Genomic DNA, 19,731 nt, shown 5'->3' with positions numbered 1-19,731 from the left:
CCTGACTTGTAAATCTCTGTTGCTTTTAGAGCAGCATTCCCACAGTGGGGCGGGGGGGGGGGGCGGGGGGGCGCGGGAGCAGCCTAGAAGATGTGGAGGTTGTCTGCAGATGTGTGGGGGCTGCAGGTGTTTCTCCAAGCGGAGGCGGCCACGGGGGCCAGGAAGCCAAGACCACAGGGGCAGGGGCTGAGGAGCACATCTGCTCTGCCCCATACTCTGCCAGGTACCGGGAGGGGCGGGCACCCTGCAGAGAGCTAGCCAGGAGATGGTCCTGTGCCCTCACAGTCCCCGCCCCTCATCTGTGTCGTCTCAGTCCCAGTAAGGATTACGTGCCGGCAGATTGGGGAGGACCCCTGCCAGCTCTGTCTGTCTAGCATTCAGCAGGGACTCAGCAAATGCGAGTTCCCTTTTCTTGGTGACCTAGTTGGCCGTTCGAGGGGTGACTTGATGGGATAGGTAATGCTGCTTCTGGTCTGTCGATAAGGAAGTCGACTCAGGAGCCTTACCCAGGATCGTGCAGAGGACTGGGGGCAGAGCCGGGATAGAACTTTGGTCCTCTGCACCTCGCTTGTGCTTTTCACCCCCATCCCTGTTTTGGGTGTGAGAACGGCCCAATCAGAGTAGTCACTGTTACTAGACCTCGCTGATCAGACACACCCAGAATTCTACCTTTAACAGTTCAGTCCTTGATGACTGTCACTAAGAATAGAGAAGTTGAAACGTAACCACCTGGGCAACTCTTGTGGATACAACGTAAAAACACCTTTACAGTCAGTCTTCTTTTAGAGTTCCTGCCTCCTGATGCCAAGTAATCGCCACCACCTCCCCCAGGCAGTAGCTCAGCTGCTCTGCCTGAGAAAGGTGACTTTGTCACATTTGAGCACTTCATCGTGGCACCTTAAAAAGTACATTTGCTATCAGAATCCCCGTGAACATTCACTTTTCCAAGTTAATCTTACCAGAAGTGTTCTTAAAATGAATTCTGATTTTCTAAAATGGCAAGATACTTTATTTTTAAAATCTCGTTATTTTAACACTGCATTGTTAGGTGTGATTTTTGACATCCCAGCAAGGCAAAGCTGTAAGCTCACCAGCTGCCATTAACTTATGGTGCATTTTGTGCAGTATATGTGAGCTTAATATAGATTCTGTAGCCCTGGAAGCTGTTATTTTTCAGCATTGCAAAATTATTTTGTCTGAGCATGTGGTGCAAATACCAGTATAGAGATTTCAAATAAGTGAGTTTGGGAGTCTCAGTATCATCATCTTTGGTTGTTTAGCTCAGTTCATAGAGGGCTGGACCCAGACTACCAGGGCCGTGGGTATGATTCTGTCTACTTCCTCTGTCTCATGAGCTCAGACCACGTCCCTTTTACGTGGCCGTCCTTCACTGTAGACCATGGGGACAGTGTGATCAGGCGGAAGGCAGCGCTGCTCCTGGAGACCGAAGTAGATGCTGCTCACTGAACTGGGAAGCTTTTAAAAAATAATCATAGCTTGAACCCCACCGATTGAGTGGGTCTAGCCGTGGGTATTTTTTTTAAAGCTCCCAAAACAGCTTAATGTGCGGCCAGGGTTGAGCTCCCCTGGAAAGGAGGAGCACGGAGTTTGGAGTGGTCTGGTTGTATTCCCCAGGGCTCCTTTATGATGTTCACATCCTGGAAGACAGAAAAGCCACCTTTTGGCTGCACCATGCTGTTGGGCTTTTACTCTATGTCATTAGGCTTTTAGGCATGGCTTAACAGTGTTGGAATTCCTTCAGTAATGAATCATAAGATTTGGTCGTTTTAAACATGAGGTGAGACATTTTGATAAATCAAGATGCATTTTGATTGGTGCCTTAAGATGCACATCTGTTTTCTTCTTTTTTGAGAGTTTACCCGGAATGAATGTCTTCTGACGGGTGTTACCAGAAATACACTTGCGTTCGCATGTGTATGTGGATAATGCATGTATCAAAGGAGAATCATTAGTACTTACACATGCTTTGAACTGTTTGAGAAGTAAATTACTTTGTATTATATGTGTCTGTGTGTCTAGCTGGAAGCTTAGTGCTTGTTCCGTGGTTGATCTAACTTTTGCACCAAGATTTATTTGAAGACGAGAGAAACAATGATATTTCAAGAGCCCCCCCAGTCTGGAAGTCCTGGTCACAGACAACTGGCTGGGAGAGGAGGCCCACTTTCACTCCCCTGAGTTGGGCTCTGTATTACAGTGCTCATTCCCCACTGTCCTTCTGGCTCTTCTGTGGTTCTCCCTTGGAACACGTGTGCTTTCCAGGACCATGTTACAACCCTCTTCTTCCTGAAGCCTCCCGCACACAACAAAGTGGCTCCCGTTGGTTTACGGAGTCTTACTCTTTCATTCGTTCCACACAAGCCTGGGTTGGCTTCCAGTGAGCCTTGGGCTGTGCTTTGGTGTTTCTTACCTTGGCAAGGGGACTATCCTCTTATGCAGGACCGGTCTTTCTTTTGGAGACAGAGGGGGCCCTCAGTTGAGACCCACTGAATTGAAAGATTAGCCAGATCAGTGTGGAGGGTAGAGCAGAGAGGGAGGCAAAAAGGGAGGGCCAGAGTGTCCTGTTTTAGCGTCAAGAGACTTTCATCTGTCAGGTGTCAGCTTTTATAACTGGTGTGCATCAGACCACTGTGGTCACCCACACGCTCGTGTGAGCTGTTTGTGCTCTGAAAGGTCCCCAAGAAAATGAATGGAGCATTAAGAGATGGTTCTGCCAAGTTCAGCTTTTTACCCCAGCCAGAGCGCTAGAGATCAGGCCTGAAGGCACTTAAACTGAAGAAGGGAAGAGTTTTAGCCAAGAGAGTTGCCAAAGATGGATGGCGGTTAGTCATGTGTACTGGGCCATGCTGCTTTGTCTCTTGGAACAACGGCAGCGCAGGGGAGGTGAGGAGGTGCGCGGGGCGCCGGCTGGGCCCCCGGCCCCTGAGCTGGGCGCTCGGGGCAGTGACAGGGAAAGGCCCCTGCCCCAGACAGGCTTACCCGCTGGTGGGTAGTAAGACGGGCTGGAGCTTGGATGCGGGTGGGATGGAAGGAGAAAGAGAGGTAAAAAGACGCTGAGTGTAATCTGATGACGCTGCAAAGCACTGTGGAAACATGGGAGGAGACACATTCAAGACTTCAAACCCCCGGCCTCGGGCAGGACCCTACAAACGGGCTCCCCTTGAGAAGGCTTTTCCATTACTGTGCTTAAAAGTAGGAACTTGCGCTGACGGCTGGGGGACTGACTCCTCTTGTCCCTGAGTCTGGATGATTCCATTCCCACTGTCATCAGGAAGCTTCCCACAAGCCGGTTCATCCCTCTTCTCTGGCACTCACTGGGTTTTGCTGTATCCCCTGCTCACTTCTGGGCCCTCCTTGGGGTGGGGTGGGGGAACTCTGCACCCCACAGGGTAGGGGACGTCCCTCCCTTCATGCCCATCCCCTGCATGTGCAGCACCTCTAACCTCTTCACTCGTATTCTGCTACTTGGCGCGAGACTGCAGAGCTCGTGGTTGGATTTGAGGGCAGAGCTGCAAGTGCCTTGTGGCCAAGCCATCCTAAAATCCTTGGGGTGCCATGCCATTCCGGAGGCTCCCAGGGCTGTTCTGTCCGGGAGGCTCCTCAGTGTGCTCTTAGAAAGCCACAAGCTTGCTTTGAGAGCGCCCTCAAGTCTGTTAAACCGACGGCTAGTCCTGTGCCTTGTTTGCAAGTTTCAGTACCAACAAGCCACGTGCCACACAGCTATTAGGACAACAGAAAAGTGTCAGGTGAATGAGTGAGACCAGGGGGCCTAGCTTTTTGCCCCGTGACACTGCCGAGAGCGCACTGGGCGGAGACAGCCTCTGGCTGTGTCCCTGCTGCGAGGCCCGTGATAATGGAGCGCGTCCCCTACATGATCCCCCCGTCTCGCCCTCTCTCAGAGCGCAGAACAGATCGCCGCACTGTGTAGGGGTTTCGGCGACACGCAGAGCGACGGCATGGAAGGGCCTCGGGGGCCTCGGGACCCACCTCCGCGGCCGCTGGCTCGCCACCTCTCCGATGCAGATCGCCTCCGAAAAGTCATCCAGGAGCTGATGGACACGGAGAAGTCCTACGTGAAGGTAACGGAAGGGGCCCGTGTTCTTCCCTGCTCGGTCTCCCCGGGGGTGGCCAGCTGTGTGTCGGCAGGGCTCCCCGGAACCCCAGCACTCGTGCTTGAGCTGCCTGCCCCTGGAAGCAGCGGATTGCTGCCCAAGGGGCGGGGGGGTGAGAGGGCCCACAAGCCGAGAGGGCTTGGGAGAATCCGTGCTCGGCTCACTGCATTACCAAGGTAGCTTTCGCTATGGAAACAGATGTTCTGGTTTGTCACCTGCGCTCTGTGGGAAGGGAGTCTGTAGGGGTTTAGCAGGAGAGCGCTGGAGAGGACTTGAGGGGCTGAGGAACCAGGGAGCGACCTGCTCACAAGCGGCTGCTGGTGTGGCCCCCACACCTGCCTGGTGGCCGTCGCCGCGCGGGACAGGTCCCACGACGGAGCAGCGGGTCATCCCAGGGCCGCTCCCACCCCGGCACAGAGGGGTACGTGCCCAGACACTTCAGTACCCGAAGAATTCCTTTATGTTTCCGAGGACCCCAGTCAGTAGTTTGAGAAACCTTTCCTGAGGACGCCAGAGCCCGGGAAGACCGGGTTCTTCTGCTTTCCGTATTTGCTGGAAGCTCACTTGCTCGGCCGGGGCTGACAGCGGCAGCATGGCGCAGGGCAGGGGCTGGGAGTCCCACCAGGCTCGGCCCCGGGTGGCGGCCCGGCCTTCGGGGTGCCCTCCACTCCCACCCACACCCGCGTGTGAGCACCCGGCTGTCACCTCCTTCCTGCACAAGACAAGTCTCAGCTTCCCCTTTCGTCAGTGTTACTGTCATTTTATCTGGACTTGACGGGCGGCCTACTCACAGGTAGAACTACCCCGAGCTCCTCCTTTTGGTCCCGAGGGGAGAAAGGAAAGCCGTAGAGTGGATGGTTTACTTCCATATCCCGTTATGTCTTGTCCAGTATCTCCTGTGGGGAGATGACGTGAACACCGGGGAGCCCAGACTGGGCTTCTGGACTGTCCTGTGATCATGATGGCCTTTCCAGAGCAGCTGTGTGCTGTGCGGTGTGAGGCTTCAGAGACCCTCCGGCCCCGTGAGGGAGGCTGGACACGAGCTTTCACCCGCAGAGGCGAGGGCGGAATTCAGACTTCTTACTGCTCTTGTCGGTGTGGTCCTCCCGTACCATTCGGCCACCCAGCACCGGGACGGTGGTTTCACCGAGGTGCTGGCGGAGGACTGAGATGGATGTTCTGGGTGAGCTAGACAGAGAGGACCCTTCGCCCTGCAAGAAACCTGCGCTTTGTTTTCTTAGGGCTGCAGCTGTCCGGCCCCGCGGCTCAGCGCCCACCTGCTCGTGGTGTGTAAGTCCTGAGCAGCCCCTGCCGGCACGAGGAAGGAGGGCAGCCCGTCCCTGGCTCTGACCAAATAACCAGCACCGGGTGCCTCTTGTGATTGACACACATACCATTTCTACTTTGTCATTTCTTTTTGTGGCTGACATTTAACACGGGATTTTACCTCTTGTTCATCTAACCTTGATCCCTGCATGCAACTTGGAACTGTCAGCATTGGTGTGTTTGCTGAGATACGGTTCAGTAGCTTCTCGCATCTCCCTGCTCTGAAGCAGTCGCCGTGGAAGGTGGTGAGGGAGGGAAGGCCAGGGAGCTTTTCGTTGCGACACAGGAAAAGGCATCACAGGCCTGTCCACTTGTTCCGGGACCTATGCTAGAAGGTTCTGGAGGCTTCGGCTCTTACAAAGCTCTTCAGGTCTAGATTTCTCCCCTGTGAAATGAGGGAGCAGAGTAGTGGACTTTGTAATCAATTACCTCTAGCATTTTCATACTGAAAATTCTTCAGAATAAATGAAATAAGAAGAAAAAAACCTTTCCTATTACAAAATTATATCCTGGTCTTGGCTTCAAATTATTAAATCAACCCTTTATCTAAAGAGTTTTATAAACACCGTCCACTCCCACTATTCCTCACTGCTGGAGCCCGGTTTACTGGAGACTCCAATATGGCCTAGATTATAAACATCATGACTGCTCTTAATCCTTGGACGTTTTTTCTTGCATTCGAATACGGGAGCTTGAAATTCTGCTCATGCGTCAACCCCGAAGTTGAGGAGCTTCCCAGATCTTGTCCCATCCCTCTCAGCTCCACGGTGGGGCTGGGCCATGCTCTCTGAGGCAGAGGAGGAAGCGGGGTGAGCTGGCCGGTGTGGTCACGCCCGACAGACGTGCGCACCAGAACTCACCTTCTCGCAGGGAGATGAATGCTCCCGCTGCATTGGCCACGGAGGGAGCCTGGCTCTGCCACCGGGCTGTCCAAGCAGGATAGGCGACCCGGCTGCTGAGTGCACTGTGCCGTTAGCCTCTGTGAATTAGGTCAGAAATAACAGGAACCGCCTTCAGGGTCATGAATTTCAACCAGACTTGAAATCCATCATTCCCGGTGGGAGTCTGGAGCTGTGGTCAGGGTTGCTGGAAACTCTTGGGTATTTCGGAGACACACGTGATAAAGATTCTCTTCTTCCGTCTTTCAGGATCTGAGCTGCCTCTTTGAATTATACTTGGAGCCACTTCAAAATGAGACCTTTCTCACCCAAGATGAGGTAATCCGTCCCCTTCCCCCTGTCCACTGACACACAGGTTGGTCTGTTTGCCTGTGAGTGGACCTCCCCGGAGGTTCTATCTGCTGATCCCCCCAAGAACACCCAGGACTAAAGGGTTGTCGGAGGGACCCAGGCGTGGCCTCCAAAGCCGTTTACGTGGCCTCTGTCACGTGAGGCTCAGTGGCAGGAGTTCACCTGCGCAGGACAGTCAGTGTCCTTTTTGTAGAAGAAAGTGTGGTCAAAGGTTACTCTTTAATTCATGGCTTGTTAATGTTAAATCTCAGTAATTAGCTCTTTGCTGCTGCCTTCCATTTTTCGCCAGTTTGAATCCTGAAAATGTTACGTCCATTTATAAGGTTAAGAATTACTAGAACCAGAGCTGTAAAAATTACTAGAACCATATGCTGCCTTCTTTGAAGGATTTACTTCTGTCTGCTGCTTTCTGGTGAACAGCTTGGGATTTGCCTGTGTGTCTGGGTGTTAGAGTGGTCTCTGGGTCTTCATTGCTGATACCCTCTTTCCGATCCCGGCCTTCATATAGATGGAGTCCCTTTTTGGAAGTTTGCCAGAGATGCTTGAATTTCAAAAGGTGTTTCTGGAGACTCTGGAGGATGGGATTTCAGCATCCTCGGACTTTAGCAGCCTTGAGACTCCCTCACAGTTCAGAGTAAGTATTTTGGACTTCGGCTTAAGGCAAAAATAAATGGGTAGAGTGCAGAACTCTCCCTTGAAAAAGAAATTGCTGTCCCTTGCCCGTAGACAAGGTAAATTTAGTGCTTTCATTGCGCTCTTTTCCTCTGGCAGGTGGTAAAAGCCGGCCACGTTTGTATCTTGAGTGGTTCTGGTAGTCAGAGTCTGGGTGGCACAACTCATGTAGAGTCTGCCCGGTGGCTGAGCACGTCCACCACACTGTTTGCTCAGATCTGCTGAACGATATGTAGGGAGTTTGCTCGAAGCAGGAGCACCTACCCTGCATCTAATCTCGCATCTTCATGGTCATGTGACGCTGGGATGAAAAGCCATCGGTCAGTGGTTCTTCGATGGAGCCCTGTTTCCAACGTGAGCATCAGTGACTAGTGAGGAGCCCCTCCAGGGAAGGAAAGGTGCAAGACAGTAGAAAGGGGACAGGGCAGGATACAGTCGAGAGCATCTGTCCCAAGTAATGCTTGATTGATTATCCTCCCAGATTGTTCATATCCCACTTTATCAGATGTATTTTTGTCGAACTTTCTTTCTTGTCCTTTGCCCGTGGTGTCAGCTCTGCTGCCAGAAGGCTTTCAGTCAAACTCAAGATCTGCTAGGGGGATGCCAGGCTGTTCTCTGCCTGCTGTGGAAATGGGGCAGTCCTGGCTTTATTTCATTTGGTGATTTCTCTGAGGCATTAGTGCTCTGGTATCTGAAAGACAGATGCCATGGATGCGCCAAAGTAGTCAGATGCCACACCAGAGCCAGCGGACCCCGATTAAACCATGTCCAATATGACTTTTCCTTCCCCTCCTAGAAATTGCTGTTTTCCCTTGGAGGCTCTTTCCTTTATTACGCGGACCATTTTAAACTCTACAGCGGATTCTGTGCTAATCATATTAAAGTACAGAAGGTTCTAGAGCGAGGTAAGTTGCTCATACCTTTATAGCTGTGTTTTTTTTTTTTTTAGTTGTTAACAGTAAATTTGCATTTAATAAGTGGGGATAAGTACAGTTTTAATGGATCATGCTCTGTTCTTGACCTTTACATTGACAGGCATTAGAGGAAAAATTCTTAGTTTATTTCAGTGTATTGGTAACAGTGAACACGTGTCCTCAGAGCAGAGATGTTTCTCTGCTTTGTGTCACTCTGCTGTTAAATTACCTCTGGCTTCTTTTTTTTTTTCGGCCACACTCCTTGATCTGAAACCCAGGAACCGTAAGCTGCTGCTTTCTTCCTTTCTCGCTAACCTCCTTAGGCCTGAGGAAGCCCATGGATGCAACCAGCACATTCACAAGCAGGGCGGTAACTAGAGTTAAAGCCGCTTTGACGGAGCCGGGCAAACACTCACACCTAGCGGCCCACATCCTGTCCCTGAAGCACCCTTCATCTCTCCACGTTCTTATCATCTTCTTTTATTGGCTTTAACTGAAGCCTTTCATTTTCTTGACGCCCAGGGAGACCCGTTGGGTGGACCTCACCCTCTCCGGGTGCGAGGCGGCCCCGGGGGGCGTGGGGGGGGCACGGAGCGCCTGGGCTTTCAGTAACGGTCTGTCGGCCCAGCCTGGCACTGGATTCGGGGGCTTGATGAGAGCCGTGACCTTGATCAGCTGCCCGCGGGTTGTAGGGAGCTTTGCGACATGCGGTTCCGTCTGCTTCTGTCACACCCCAGCCAGGAATGCCGCCTCACCGGAAGCGATTCTGTCCCTGAGGCTGCTTTCCGTGGCCACACACCTGAGATGAAAGTTCTCCAATCTGCCGCTCCCAGAAGGCGTTTTTCTGTCCCATTCTTGGGCATTCTCGTCTGTGGTGGCGGGGCCAGGAGCAGGCAAGCTCAGGGCCGCGGGCACAGGGCGGCAGGGGTGCGGTGTGCGGGGCGCGGGCTCCGGCGCTGGAAAGGCAGCTCAGGGAAATGCACGTGAGCCTCAGGGTCATCGGAACGTCTCTAGAAACGGTCACCGGGCCGCCCCTGTTCTCTCAGTCGCTCACGGGAACCGGGGAGCGAGACACGAACCTGCCGAAGCTGCCTCTGTTTCTGGGATACAGACGACTTCCCCTGGGACTTGAGCGCCTTCTTTAGAAAGACACAGGGCTTCGTGCCTTCTGTCCCATGATGATTTGCCGGCTCTCCCGAAGCCAGGGAACCTGGGCGCTCTCCTGTGACAGTGGCCGATGTCTGGGGAGAGGTCTCTGTTTGAACTTTTTTAGTTGCATCAACTAAATTCCAAGCCCCTTCCTCTGTTGTCATTATAGGCTCTATCTGAAGGTCGCCCTTCAGTGTTTCCCTCTCAGAACCAGGCAGTCTCTCCACAGGATCGACCCTGGAAGGCGAGTGGAGGTTTACCCCAGCACTCAGAGCCTTCAGCCCATTCCACTGATGCAACTCTGCCATTTGGTTTAAGTCTGGGTATTTACAGTATCGTAGAAGGACAGGCTCAAGGTTAAGAAACGGTCTTGAAGTGCTTCAAGTGAACAAGCCCCAGCCAAAATCTGTCTCCTCTACTTTTGCTTAAACAGAGATGTGACTCCCGTTGGCATTTCCTCTAGGAACACCTTCGTACTGACAGTAAAATCAAAGCACACCAGTGCTTTGCTCAGTTCTGAAGGATCATCTCAGCAGCCACTTTGGTCACATTCAAAATGGTACCACATGTCCTAGAAGTTGTAGGTTTTTGCCTTTGTGACAGAACCCCAAATAAGGGTGTGATTTCGTTCAGATTGGCTGAATTCCAAACAGATGGCCGACCAGTGTCAGCAGGTGGCATCCAGAGTAGCCACTGGTAGATGTACCATTGGCACTCTCAACACGAACGGGGTGGGGTCCTGGGTGTCCCCTGGATAACATCAGACGCTGGACGCAGGTCGCTTTCCCTACCCGTAGCGGTCTGAAGGTCACATCCGGTGAGCTGGACTGCTCAGAGCTGTGGAGGTCAGGGCTGCAGTGCTTACCGATTTGTTCTACAAGAAAACAAGAGAGCCCCTTGGGCAGAGAATAAGTAACAATCTGTGCGAGGACGGTGGGGGAAAATGACTCGTTTATTTTGCTATATGATTCTTTTGCAGGGTAGGTGTAGGGTCTGGATAAGACTGTTTTGTGGCTTTAGGAATTGCTTGAAACTCACTTCTTAGGCACCTCTAACCGTCTCTCGGGTTTGCATGTGAATATGCCTATAAAATCAGACATTCCCACGTTTCAGCTTGGTGTTCCTCTTTGGCGTGAGGACGGTACTATTTAGACAGCCTCGTAAGTTCCCTCTTTTCATGGCATTTGCACCCCCCCCAACTCTGACGCTGAATCCATGTTGACAGCTGGGTGCCTGGCCCACGGAAGCATCTGGGTTTTCATAAAGAGTGGCATTAGGATGACTGTAGAAGTGGATGGTCTGTGACTCCATTAAAAACTGAAGGGAGTAGGGTTTAATTTCTCCGGCTGTGCTCTTCTAAGGGTCTGTTATCCCCCTGCTTGTAGCTAAAACCGATAAAGCCTTCAAGGCTTTTCTGGATGCCCGGAATCCCACCAAGCAGCATTCCTCCACCCTGGAGTCCTACCTCATCAAGCCGGTTCAGAGGGTGCTCAAGTACCCTCTGCTGCTCAAGGAGCTCGTGTCACTGACGGACCAGGAGAGCGAGGAGCACTACCACCTGACAGGTAAGAAAACAGGCTGCGGACGGACTGTGACTGCAGCCACCCGCTGAGCCTGCCAGGCCCCTCTTCTCTTCCCGGCTTCGTTTCAAATTCTCAGACCTGCCTCAGGACTACGGTTCTTAAGCTTAGATACCATTTTAGTATGTGCAAAGAGCTACTAGGTGTATGGCCATCCCTCCAGATGGACAGAATACTTGGGCAAAATTAAGTCATCGGAGGAGCCCCAAACCCCTCTGGAGGGGTGATTCCATTTTCGTTTTTCAAAGAACGTATTTGAGCTCAGAGAGATGAAATCCGTTACCTTGGGCCTCTTCGGTTAGCAAAACAGTGCTGCTGGAACCGAAAATGGGGCCTATTTTCCTGCCACCTTGTGAGGTTGTGTGTTGCGCGCTGCCCAGTGCTGCTGATCGAATCCATTGGGTGAGGCTCCACCTTGTGGGGACTTGAGGGCAGAGCCCAGCTCCACAACCCAGCTCTCAGCGACAGGTTCTGCTTTACAGTCCAGGCTGATGTGTCTTCTTTTGCAACCCCAGAAAATTATGGGCCTAAGATACAATTTGTCAAATACACAGAGCCCCTCAGTTTGAGATGAAGAAGAGTATCCCCTAAAGGGATGCTGTGTTTGCATCAGAGATACAGTGATTTGTTCTCTGCATGTGAAAACTAGGTGGTCTACCTGTAATAAAATACCTGGGTAGAGTAACAAATTTATTAATAAGTATTAGTAGTACTGAATAATAAACACTGAAAAGAGTTTCAGTTAAACTGGCTCTTGTTTCTATGACAAGCATACTTTTGTATCATAAGTAACAAAGACAAAATTTTTTTTTACATGGAAGTTAAATTCTACAAGCAAATGATACAAATTATGATTAGTATTCAAATGATGTGAAAAGATCCTTTTTCCTCAAGATGATGTTTAAATGGGTATATTTAAAATTGCCTTCCAAACTTGCCTCCAAACTGAATTAAAATACTGAATCAGGAGAACAAAATAACGAAAAATACTAAATTTATAGGTAACCTGAAATTTTGCTTTTTGACTTTTACAAAATCATTTTTCCCTCACATGCCCAAGTAGAAAGTTATAAATAAGCACCGTGTATAAATACCACCAGTTGCTGTGGTCATTAGGGGCATTTACAGAGACATTAGTAAGTTCTTGCTAACAAACTGTTGTTCACGGTTCCAGTCTTTGGCCTGGGAGGAGAGGCAGAATTTAAGGGCAGGTATCCGATAGCCAGTCAGTCTTGGGTTTCAGTTTTGGCTCTACTCCTTGTTTCTCTCTTTAGAAGTCTGGCACAATACTTAACCCCTCTGCACCTCAGTTTCCTCATCTGTGAAATGGGATTGATGACAGCTCCTGTAGTCATTGAGTTACTGTGGGGATGAAATGATTAAAATAAACCACCCATTATATTATAGTACCTGCCAAATAGAAGGTGCTCGATCAGCGTTAGCTGTTCTTATTAGTGACACTTTTTACCTGTGTTTTGCCTCATTTCAAAGAGACCTGGAGGTGGGAGATTGTCCTATTGTTCTTCATTATAATGACTGGATTGCAGTGGGCTGCGTGAGCCATGCCTGAGTAACGCTTCGGTTAGTAAGAACTGGTCTTGAATCTGGCTTGAATCTTGAGCTTTTTCATTACGGCTTTTGGTAGGACTTAACCAAAATTTATAAAATAATGATTTTATATTTTTCAGAGGCACTGAAGGCAATGGAAAAAGTAGCCAGCCACATCAATGAGATGCAAAAGATCTACGAGGATTACGGGACCGTGTTCGACCAGCTGGTGGCAGAGCAGAGTGGAACAGAGAAGGAGGTCAGTGGCGCTGCCGGATTCCGAGAGGCTTAAGTGCATTTGTTCACTGCGTCCGTCCATAGGCGATCTCCAAACGAGGCCACCGTGTTCGGGCTCTCCTAGACGAGAATATGCCTAAAATTTTTTTTGATCTTAACGCTTGCAGTAAACCAAACCATTTAAGTATAAACGGAACATAAAATTCATTATACTGGTTTAAGAATGTAACCTTATGTCACCTTAACATTGTACAAAAAGAAAACAAGAAATATCACTAAGCTTATGTCCCTACCCCCCACTCCCTTTCCACGGGGCGTGAGGCAAGACTCGGCCCAGAGGTGGGCGCGTACCTGGAAAGCGCGAGCTGACGGGGAGGATGAATACAGGAAGTGGGGCCAGCAGGTAGAAAGAACCGGATATCTGACATCGGCGGCTACCTCCTTACTTACAGAACTAGTTTAAGTGGAATTTGACAATTTCCATTTTTTTCTTTTCTGGTTAATTACGAAATTAGAATCTTGAGCTTTTCAAGTCTACATGTAAGAAAACGTAGTTTCAGTAGAGAAAGGCAAGAACAGAAAACAACTGGAGTTTTTTTGTGACAGTTTCGAAACAGTGTTGGTCCTTTTATCTTTGCAGGCCCCATGTAGTTTATGGATCGGGGTGGTGACACTTTGGATGGACCTCAATGTCCATTTACATATAATGTGTGCACTGAACCAAAATGCCTTTCTATTTATGTTGTTTTTCAAAGTTCGATGCTTTGCTCATATTTTCAAAACCTATACTATTTAAAGGCCCCATGTTTACGGGGGCCATAAGAATCACATTGATTGTACTTGGAATCCCCACATATACAAATGTGATTCACTGTCCAACATGAGACAACCTACCCCTGGGGTCTCCCTGTCTTCATCTCCCGTTTTTATGATACAGGTAACAGAACTTTCCATGGGGGAGCTTCTGATGCACTCTGCAGTTTCCTGGTTGAATCCATTTCTGTCTCTAGGAAAAGCCAGAAAGGACCTTGAACTCACGGTGTTTGGTTAGTATCCCATTTGAAAGAATGTAAACTTAAAAAAGGCTGGTGAAAATGAAGATCTTTCTAGACCCACCAGTCCAGCTAACTCTGATTTTCAGAAGGAGCTGGAATCATTGCTGTAATGGCTTTTGACTTAACTGAGCCAGCCTCCGACTATTTAAGATGCTGTCGCTCCGCATACTCATTATCTTGTTCTCCCTTCTGCTGGGCTTACTGGTTCTGGCCAAGTGTTACAGGAACAGATCTCCCGAGGCTATTTTGAAACCTGCTATCTTAATTGTTTGCTGCATTTCCAAAATGTCTTAATTCTCACTAAGACCGATTATAGACAGTGTATTCTCACCAAGATGAACACCATGTCCTCAGATTTCGATAAAACAAAACAGGGATTTTTAGAAAAATCGCCAAGATCTACTTCAGATGATTGCTTTTAAATAAGTAGGTATTTCTGCATCATTGAAATATCAGAGGAGAGCACCATTTATTCACTCCTGTGCTGGTTTAGTGGGATCTTGGAGCTTCATAAGTTTGAAGAGCTTTGTTCTATTAAAACATTCTAAGCCATAGTCCAACCTTGGAAGAAAGTTTGTACAAAATAATGAAAGACTTTTCTTTTTCTTTTCCTTTCTTTAGTTTTTAAGAGAGCTGTCATACTGGTTTATAAAGAAAACTGCAAACTGAAAAAGAAATTGGTAAGACAAGAAGTACATTTAATTAAAGCTACCTTTTCATGGCTCTGTCTTCCTGTCAGTGTTGGTCTGAGAAGCCCGCTCAGAACCAAGGCCTCACTGGACTAATGGGACTTACTCCTGGGGTGACTAAGCAAACCAGATACTCAGGCTATTATTCTCCCCACAAACAGTGTCTGTTTTAAAAGAAGATCTACATCTATAAATTCCCGTGCTGGGGCCTACACACAAAATCAGCTTCCATATCCCTGAAAATGGCCCATGTTTGCTCCATACACGTAAGAGACCACGTAACTTTGGTTTTCAAACGACTTTTTCCTTAGTTCAAAAAAAAAAAAAGAAAAAGCTTAGCTGTGGATACCATAAGCCATCAGAGTTATTACTGTTCAGAGGTAATGAGGACACAGAAGGCTTGGTTGTCATTCTTGCTTGGTGTCTAGCAGTCTGTGCTCCCCAGACCACGGCTCTGCCCCAACGCCCCCCCCCCCCCCCCCCCCCGCCCCGAGATCTCTGAGAACTGGGACCACTCACACAGATGCAAGGAGCCTCGCACACAGGGAAAACTTCCAAGTTTCCGTTCCCCGCACATCTCCTCTCTGGGTGAGAGCTTGCTCTAACACTTTTCTTGGGGGGCTTTCCTGTTACAGCCCTCAAATTCCCGGCCTGCACACGGCTCTGCCGACTTGGACCCATTTAAATTTCGCTGGTTGATCCCCATATCCGCACTTCAAGTCAGACTGGGGAATACAGCAGGTAATTGTTTCGTGTGGTATGATGCCAGGAAAAAGCATTTTTTTTTTTTTTTTTTAAAGATTTTATATATTTGTCAGAGCACAGCACAAGCAGGGGGAGTGGCAGGCAGAGGGAAAGCAGAGGGAGAAGTGGGCTCCCTGCCCAGGAAGGAGCCTGATTTGGGGCTCAGTCCCAGGACCCTGGGATCGTGACCCGAGCCGAAGGCAGACACTTAACTGAGCCACCCAGGCGTCCCCAGGAAAAAGCATTTTAATGGGACTTACTTGCATTGTGGAATGAAAAACTAGGAAAGAACCTTCAGAATAATTTCTGAATTTTATTTTACAGGCAAAGAAAATAAGGACAAAAGAGGTTGTTTTGATTTTTTTTTTACAGACTTTTAGAGAAAGTAAACGCCAAATTTGCCTTTTCTTTGTCAAATACCTCTCTTCATTGTTTCCTTATTTTCACTATCAATGGTTTTCAACATTTTTCCTGCCTAGTATCCTTGATACCCTAAAATATGTTAAAAAAAAGGACCGCAAACTTAAATTTAAAAATTGATATATCAGAAAATTCCTTAAGATTAAGCAGTATTATATGTGATACTAGAAAAACCAACTTTTCCACCTTGGAAAATGTTCAGAGGTCCTTCTAGAATAACCATGTTCTGGTGACAGTGCCTCCGGTGACAGAAAGGACCAACAACAGTCTAAGGCATGCAGTGATGCTCTGGGTCCCTGTTCAGTTTTGTTTTGAAGGGCTTACATTTCCTAAAAGGGGACTGACTTTGGGCTGGCCTGTTTTACCTCAAGTACCTGAGCACATCCTACTGTTCCTTTCCAAGAATACAATGAATGGAATGGGGTTGACAAACAGGATCCATTTAACCTCTTTCCCGGAGAGATGGGATCCGGGGCTAGGGAAGAAAGCACACTGAGGTGGATGGAAAACTACCAGGAAATGTAAAAAGTAACTAAAAAGTATTTAACTTTTTTTTTTTTTTTAGATTTTTATTTATTTATTTGACAGAGAGAGACACAGCGAGAGGGAACACAAGCAAGGGGGAGTGGGAGAGGGAGAAGCAGGCTTCCCGCTGAGCAGGGAGCCCGATGCGGGACTCGATCCCAGGACCCTGGGATCATGACCTGAGCCCAAGGCAGTCGCTTAACCAACTGAGCCACCCAGGCGCCCCAAAAGTATTTAACTTTTAATAACTTTGTGAAAGTCATACAGAGAATGAGGCACCGAAGAAAATGATGAGACTCAGGACAGGAAATATTTGATGTGAGTTTCGAACTTCACATCTTTGGCAAAGTTGTAGACCCTTGTTTCCTTTTATACAGGGACAGAAAATAATTCCGTCTGGGAACTGATCCATACGAAGTCGGAAATAGAAGGACGGCCGGAAACCATCTTCCAGCTGTGCTGCAGGTATTACGGACTTCCAAAAATTAAAATCAATGGGAAAAGACAGAATTGTGCTCTCTTAAAAATGGGAGTTTATTTTTAGTGCTCTCCTGAATTTTGATGACTTCAGGATCACACCCAGCCTCCCCCAAATGGCAACTGTGTCTGTAGCAGAATACATTGATTAAATATGTATCCAAATCTTAGCACTCAAAGGCCCTTCAAAAATGATCACTTCTCCTTTTCTAAGTGGAGACCAAGGTACACAGAAGCTTGGTGACTCATGGTCAGTCTGTCCTGAGAGCAGTAATAGGACACTTAAGGACCAGGGGACGTGGACACAAAGCACGAGGACACTCGACATGACTGTTTTCTCTTCTCCCCTCACCAGTGACAATGAGAGCAAAACCAACATCGTCAAGGTGATTCGATCTATTCTGAGGGAGAACTTCAGGCGTCACATCAAGTGTGAATTACCCCTGGAGAAGACCTGTAAGGATCGCCTGGTACCCCTTAAGAACCGAGTTCCTGTTTCAGCCAAGTTAGGTGAGAATTTTGCTGGCCTTGTGTTTATTCAGGAAAACACAAGCTTCTCTGTAAGGATATATGTTTTTGTAATACAGCAGTGAGTCATCACTTTGTAAAGTACCAGGGGGAGCTCTGTAAGCTCTGAACCAGACACCCGAGTACACGGAGTGGTGTGTGAAGGTGGTGGCAATTTTATTTCCTTTTAAGAAACTTAAGGGGCACCTGGGTGGCTCAGTTGGGTAAGTGTCTGTCTTTAGCTCAGGTCATGATCCCGGGGCCCTGGGATTGAGCCCTGCGTCGGGCTCCCTGCTCTACGGGGAGCCTGCTTCTCCCTTGCCCTCAGCTGCTCCCCCTACTTGTGCTCTCTCCCTCTCTCAAATACATAAATAAAATCTTAAAAAAAAAAAAAAAAAAAGAAACTTAAAATGCCTCTTGCTCCCAAACCTTGTATAAACTATAACCACTCCCAATCCCAAGTCCTCATTTTACCACCAGCTGACATAGTCTCTTTACTATCTTACCTCTTTCTTCCATTGAGATGTGCAGGAGTCACATAGTCTCTCAGCTTAGCTTGGCTCACTGCAGTAACTCCCAGTGCTCCGAACAGCTCAGGCTTCTAGAAAGCCAATACTTGAATTAAGATCAAGAAACCCTACATTCATTCTTACCCAGTCAATTAAGTCAGCAAGGAAACACTCCAGATCATGCTTTTCTTAAACTTTCTGCCTGCTATTAAAACTTCAGTTAAAATTTTAAATTTTCTGCTTTTAAAATTTCAGTTTAAACCCTCTCTCTGTATTAACTGTTTTGTTAATATCTTTGGTCTTGTTTCTTTTCTTCATTGGTCACAGTGTGACCTCCTCTTCAAATTCACTGTATATATTTTATTTTTTTCTCTATTGCCAAAATAAGCTGTAGCCATCAAAACTATGCTATTACTGTCTATGGAAACATCACAGCTGAGAGCTCCCCTTTTCTCTTCAACCCAAGAGAAAAGAACTAAACACACACAAATGATTAAATTATTCCTATTAAATCTCTGAAAGTTGGCTAGAAATTCCAGCAGAGACCGTTCTCATGAGTGATGAAGGGCATTTTTCTACTTTTAATGGAGCAGCAAGGGAAATAAGGTGAGAAGGCAGGCGTAGAAATATGGTATAATCTTGGCTGTCCAGTTTCAAAGTACTTTAGTGGAAGAAAGGGACCTAGATTTTATTAGTAGCTAACTTTTTCATTTATCCATTGGCAAAATAAGAATCCTAGCCTTCGTAATAGTTTATAGCTTGTTGTTCTGTCTAAACAATCGAGCTCTGGTAATAGGTCATCTAGCAATGCCCAATCCTCCAACATAAAATTTCAAATAAACGTTAAGTAAAAAGTTTCCACACTTGGTAGTATCTGCATGTTTTGGGTGTATGTGTGTTTTTTCTTTTTTTGCCCAAGCCCCAGGATAGTTGGTAACAGAAGTGAGATGATGTTAAGTCATTAAGAGGTTACATCTTATAACATACTTGATTGCAAAAATGACGCATTGTGGAGTCTGTTTCTCGATCACGAGGGGAAACGCACTTTTCTCATTGCAGCTTCCTCCAGGTCCTTGAAAGTCCTCAAGAATTCCTCCAGCAGCGAGTGGCCCGGCGAGCCCGGCGAGGCCGGCAAGGGCAGCTCCCTGGACTCGGACGAGTGCAGCCTGAGCAGTAGCACCCAGAGCAGCGGCTGCGCCCCAGGCGGGAGCAGGCAGGAGTCCCTGCAACAGCCCCGGCCAGGCCTGGCTGATCTGTCAGACAGTCTCATCAAGGAGAGTGACATTCTGAGCGACGACGAGGACGACTACCATCAGACTCTCAGACGGGGCAGCCCTACCAAAGACATTGAAATTCAGTTCCAGAGACTGAGAATCTCCGACGGCCCCGATGCAAAGCCAGCTGAACAGCAGCCTGGCACGGAGGGCCGGCCCAAAGGGGAGCAGCCCAAGCTGGTGCGGGGGCACTTCTGCGCCATTAAGCGGAAAGCAAACAGCACCAAGCGGGACAGGGGAACTTTGCTGAAGGCACAGATTCGCCATCAGTCCCTTGACAGTCAGTCTGAAAATGCCAACCTTGATCTCAGTTCTGTTCTCCAGCGAGAGTTCAGTGTCCAGAGTTTAACCTCGGTGGTCAGCGAGGAGTGTTTTTATGAAACCGAGAACCACGGGAAGTTGTAGTGCCATTTCAAGCCAGATGCGGGCTCGATGGCTCGTTTTACTTTTAAACTGGTGGTCAAGTGGAAATGGCAGAAAAACTATTCATTATTGGGTTTTGTGCGGCGTACATTTTCTCCACAAAATAGTTGTAAAGATCTAAGTTATTTTAATTTATTGTAGATCAGAAAACTAGATTGAACTGATCAGAATCTGTAAATTACTTAGTTTATAGCCCTTTTGAGCAGGTATCAAAATGACTTAGGATCCTTAAAAATGCAATCTATTTTAATTTATGTGGAAAAAGTAAGATGGGGGAGTTGTGATTAATAGGTCATTGTTTT

At 48.2% G+C, this 19,731-nt stretch overlaps 1 protein-coding gene across 1 annotated transcript in view; it reads left to right on the top strand.

Annotated features, from left to right (window-relative positions):
- TIAM2 (TIAM Rac1 associated GEF 2) overlaps nt 1-19,459 on the top strand; it is a 111,412-nt gene extending 91,953 nt beyond the window's left edge. The window contains exons 14-25 of the mRNA XM_021693474.2: nt 3,918-4,097; nt 6,605-6,673; nt 7,215-7,340; nt 8,175-8,283; nt 10,827-11,006; nt 12,710-12,828; nt 13,744-13,852; nt 14,483-14,541; nt 15,186-15,291; nt 16,617-16,704; nt 17,072-17,226; nt 18,792-19,459. Coding sequence (XP_021549149.1) covers nt 3,918-4,097; nt 6,605-6,673; nt 7,215-7,340; nt 8,175-8,283; nt 10,827-11,006; nt 12,710-12,828; nt 13,744-13,852; nt 14,483-14,541; nt 15,186-15,291; nt 16,617-16,704; nt 17,072-17,226; nt 18,792-19,411 — 1,920 coding nt within the window. The 3' untranslated portion in view covers nt 19,412-19,459. The remainder of the gene's footprint in view (nt 1-3,917; nt 4,098-6,604; nt 6,674-7,214; nt 7,341-8,174; nt 8,284-10,826; nt 11,007-12,709; nt 12,829-13,743; nt 13,853-14,482; nt 14,542-15,185; nt 15,292-16,616; nt 16,705-17,071; nt 17,227-18,791) is intronic.
- Nucleotides 19,460-19,731: the final 272 nt, after the last annotated feature.

Source organism: Neomonachus schauinslandi, chromosome 8 (assembly GCF_002201575.2).
Source record: "Neomonachus schauinslandi chromosome 8, ASM220157v2, whole genome shotgun sequence".
Lineage (NCBI taxonomy): Eukaryota > Metazoa > Chordata > Mammalia > Carnivora > Phocidae > Neomonachus > Neomonachus schauinslandi.
The sequence above is the reverse complement of the archived record's forward strand: the minus strand, read 5'-3'. Positions and strand labels throughout refer to the sequence as shown.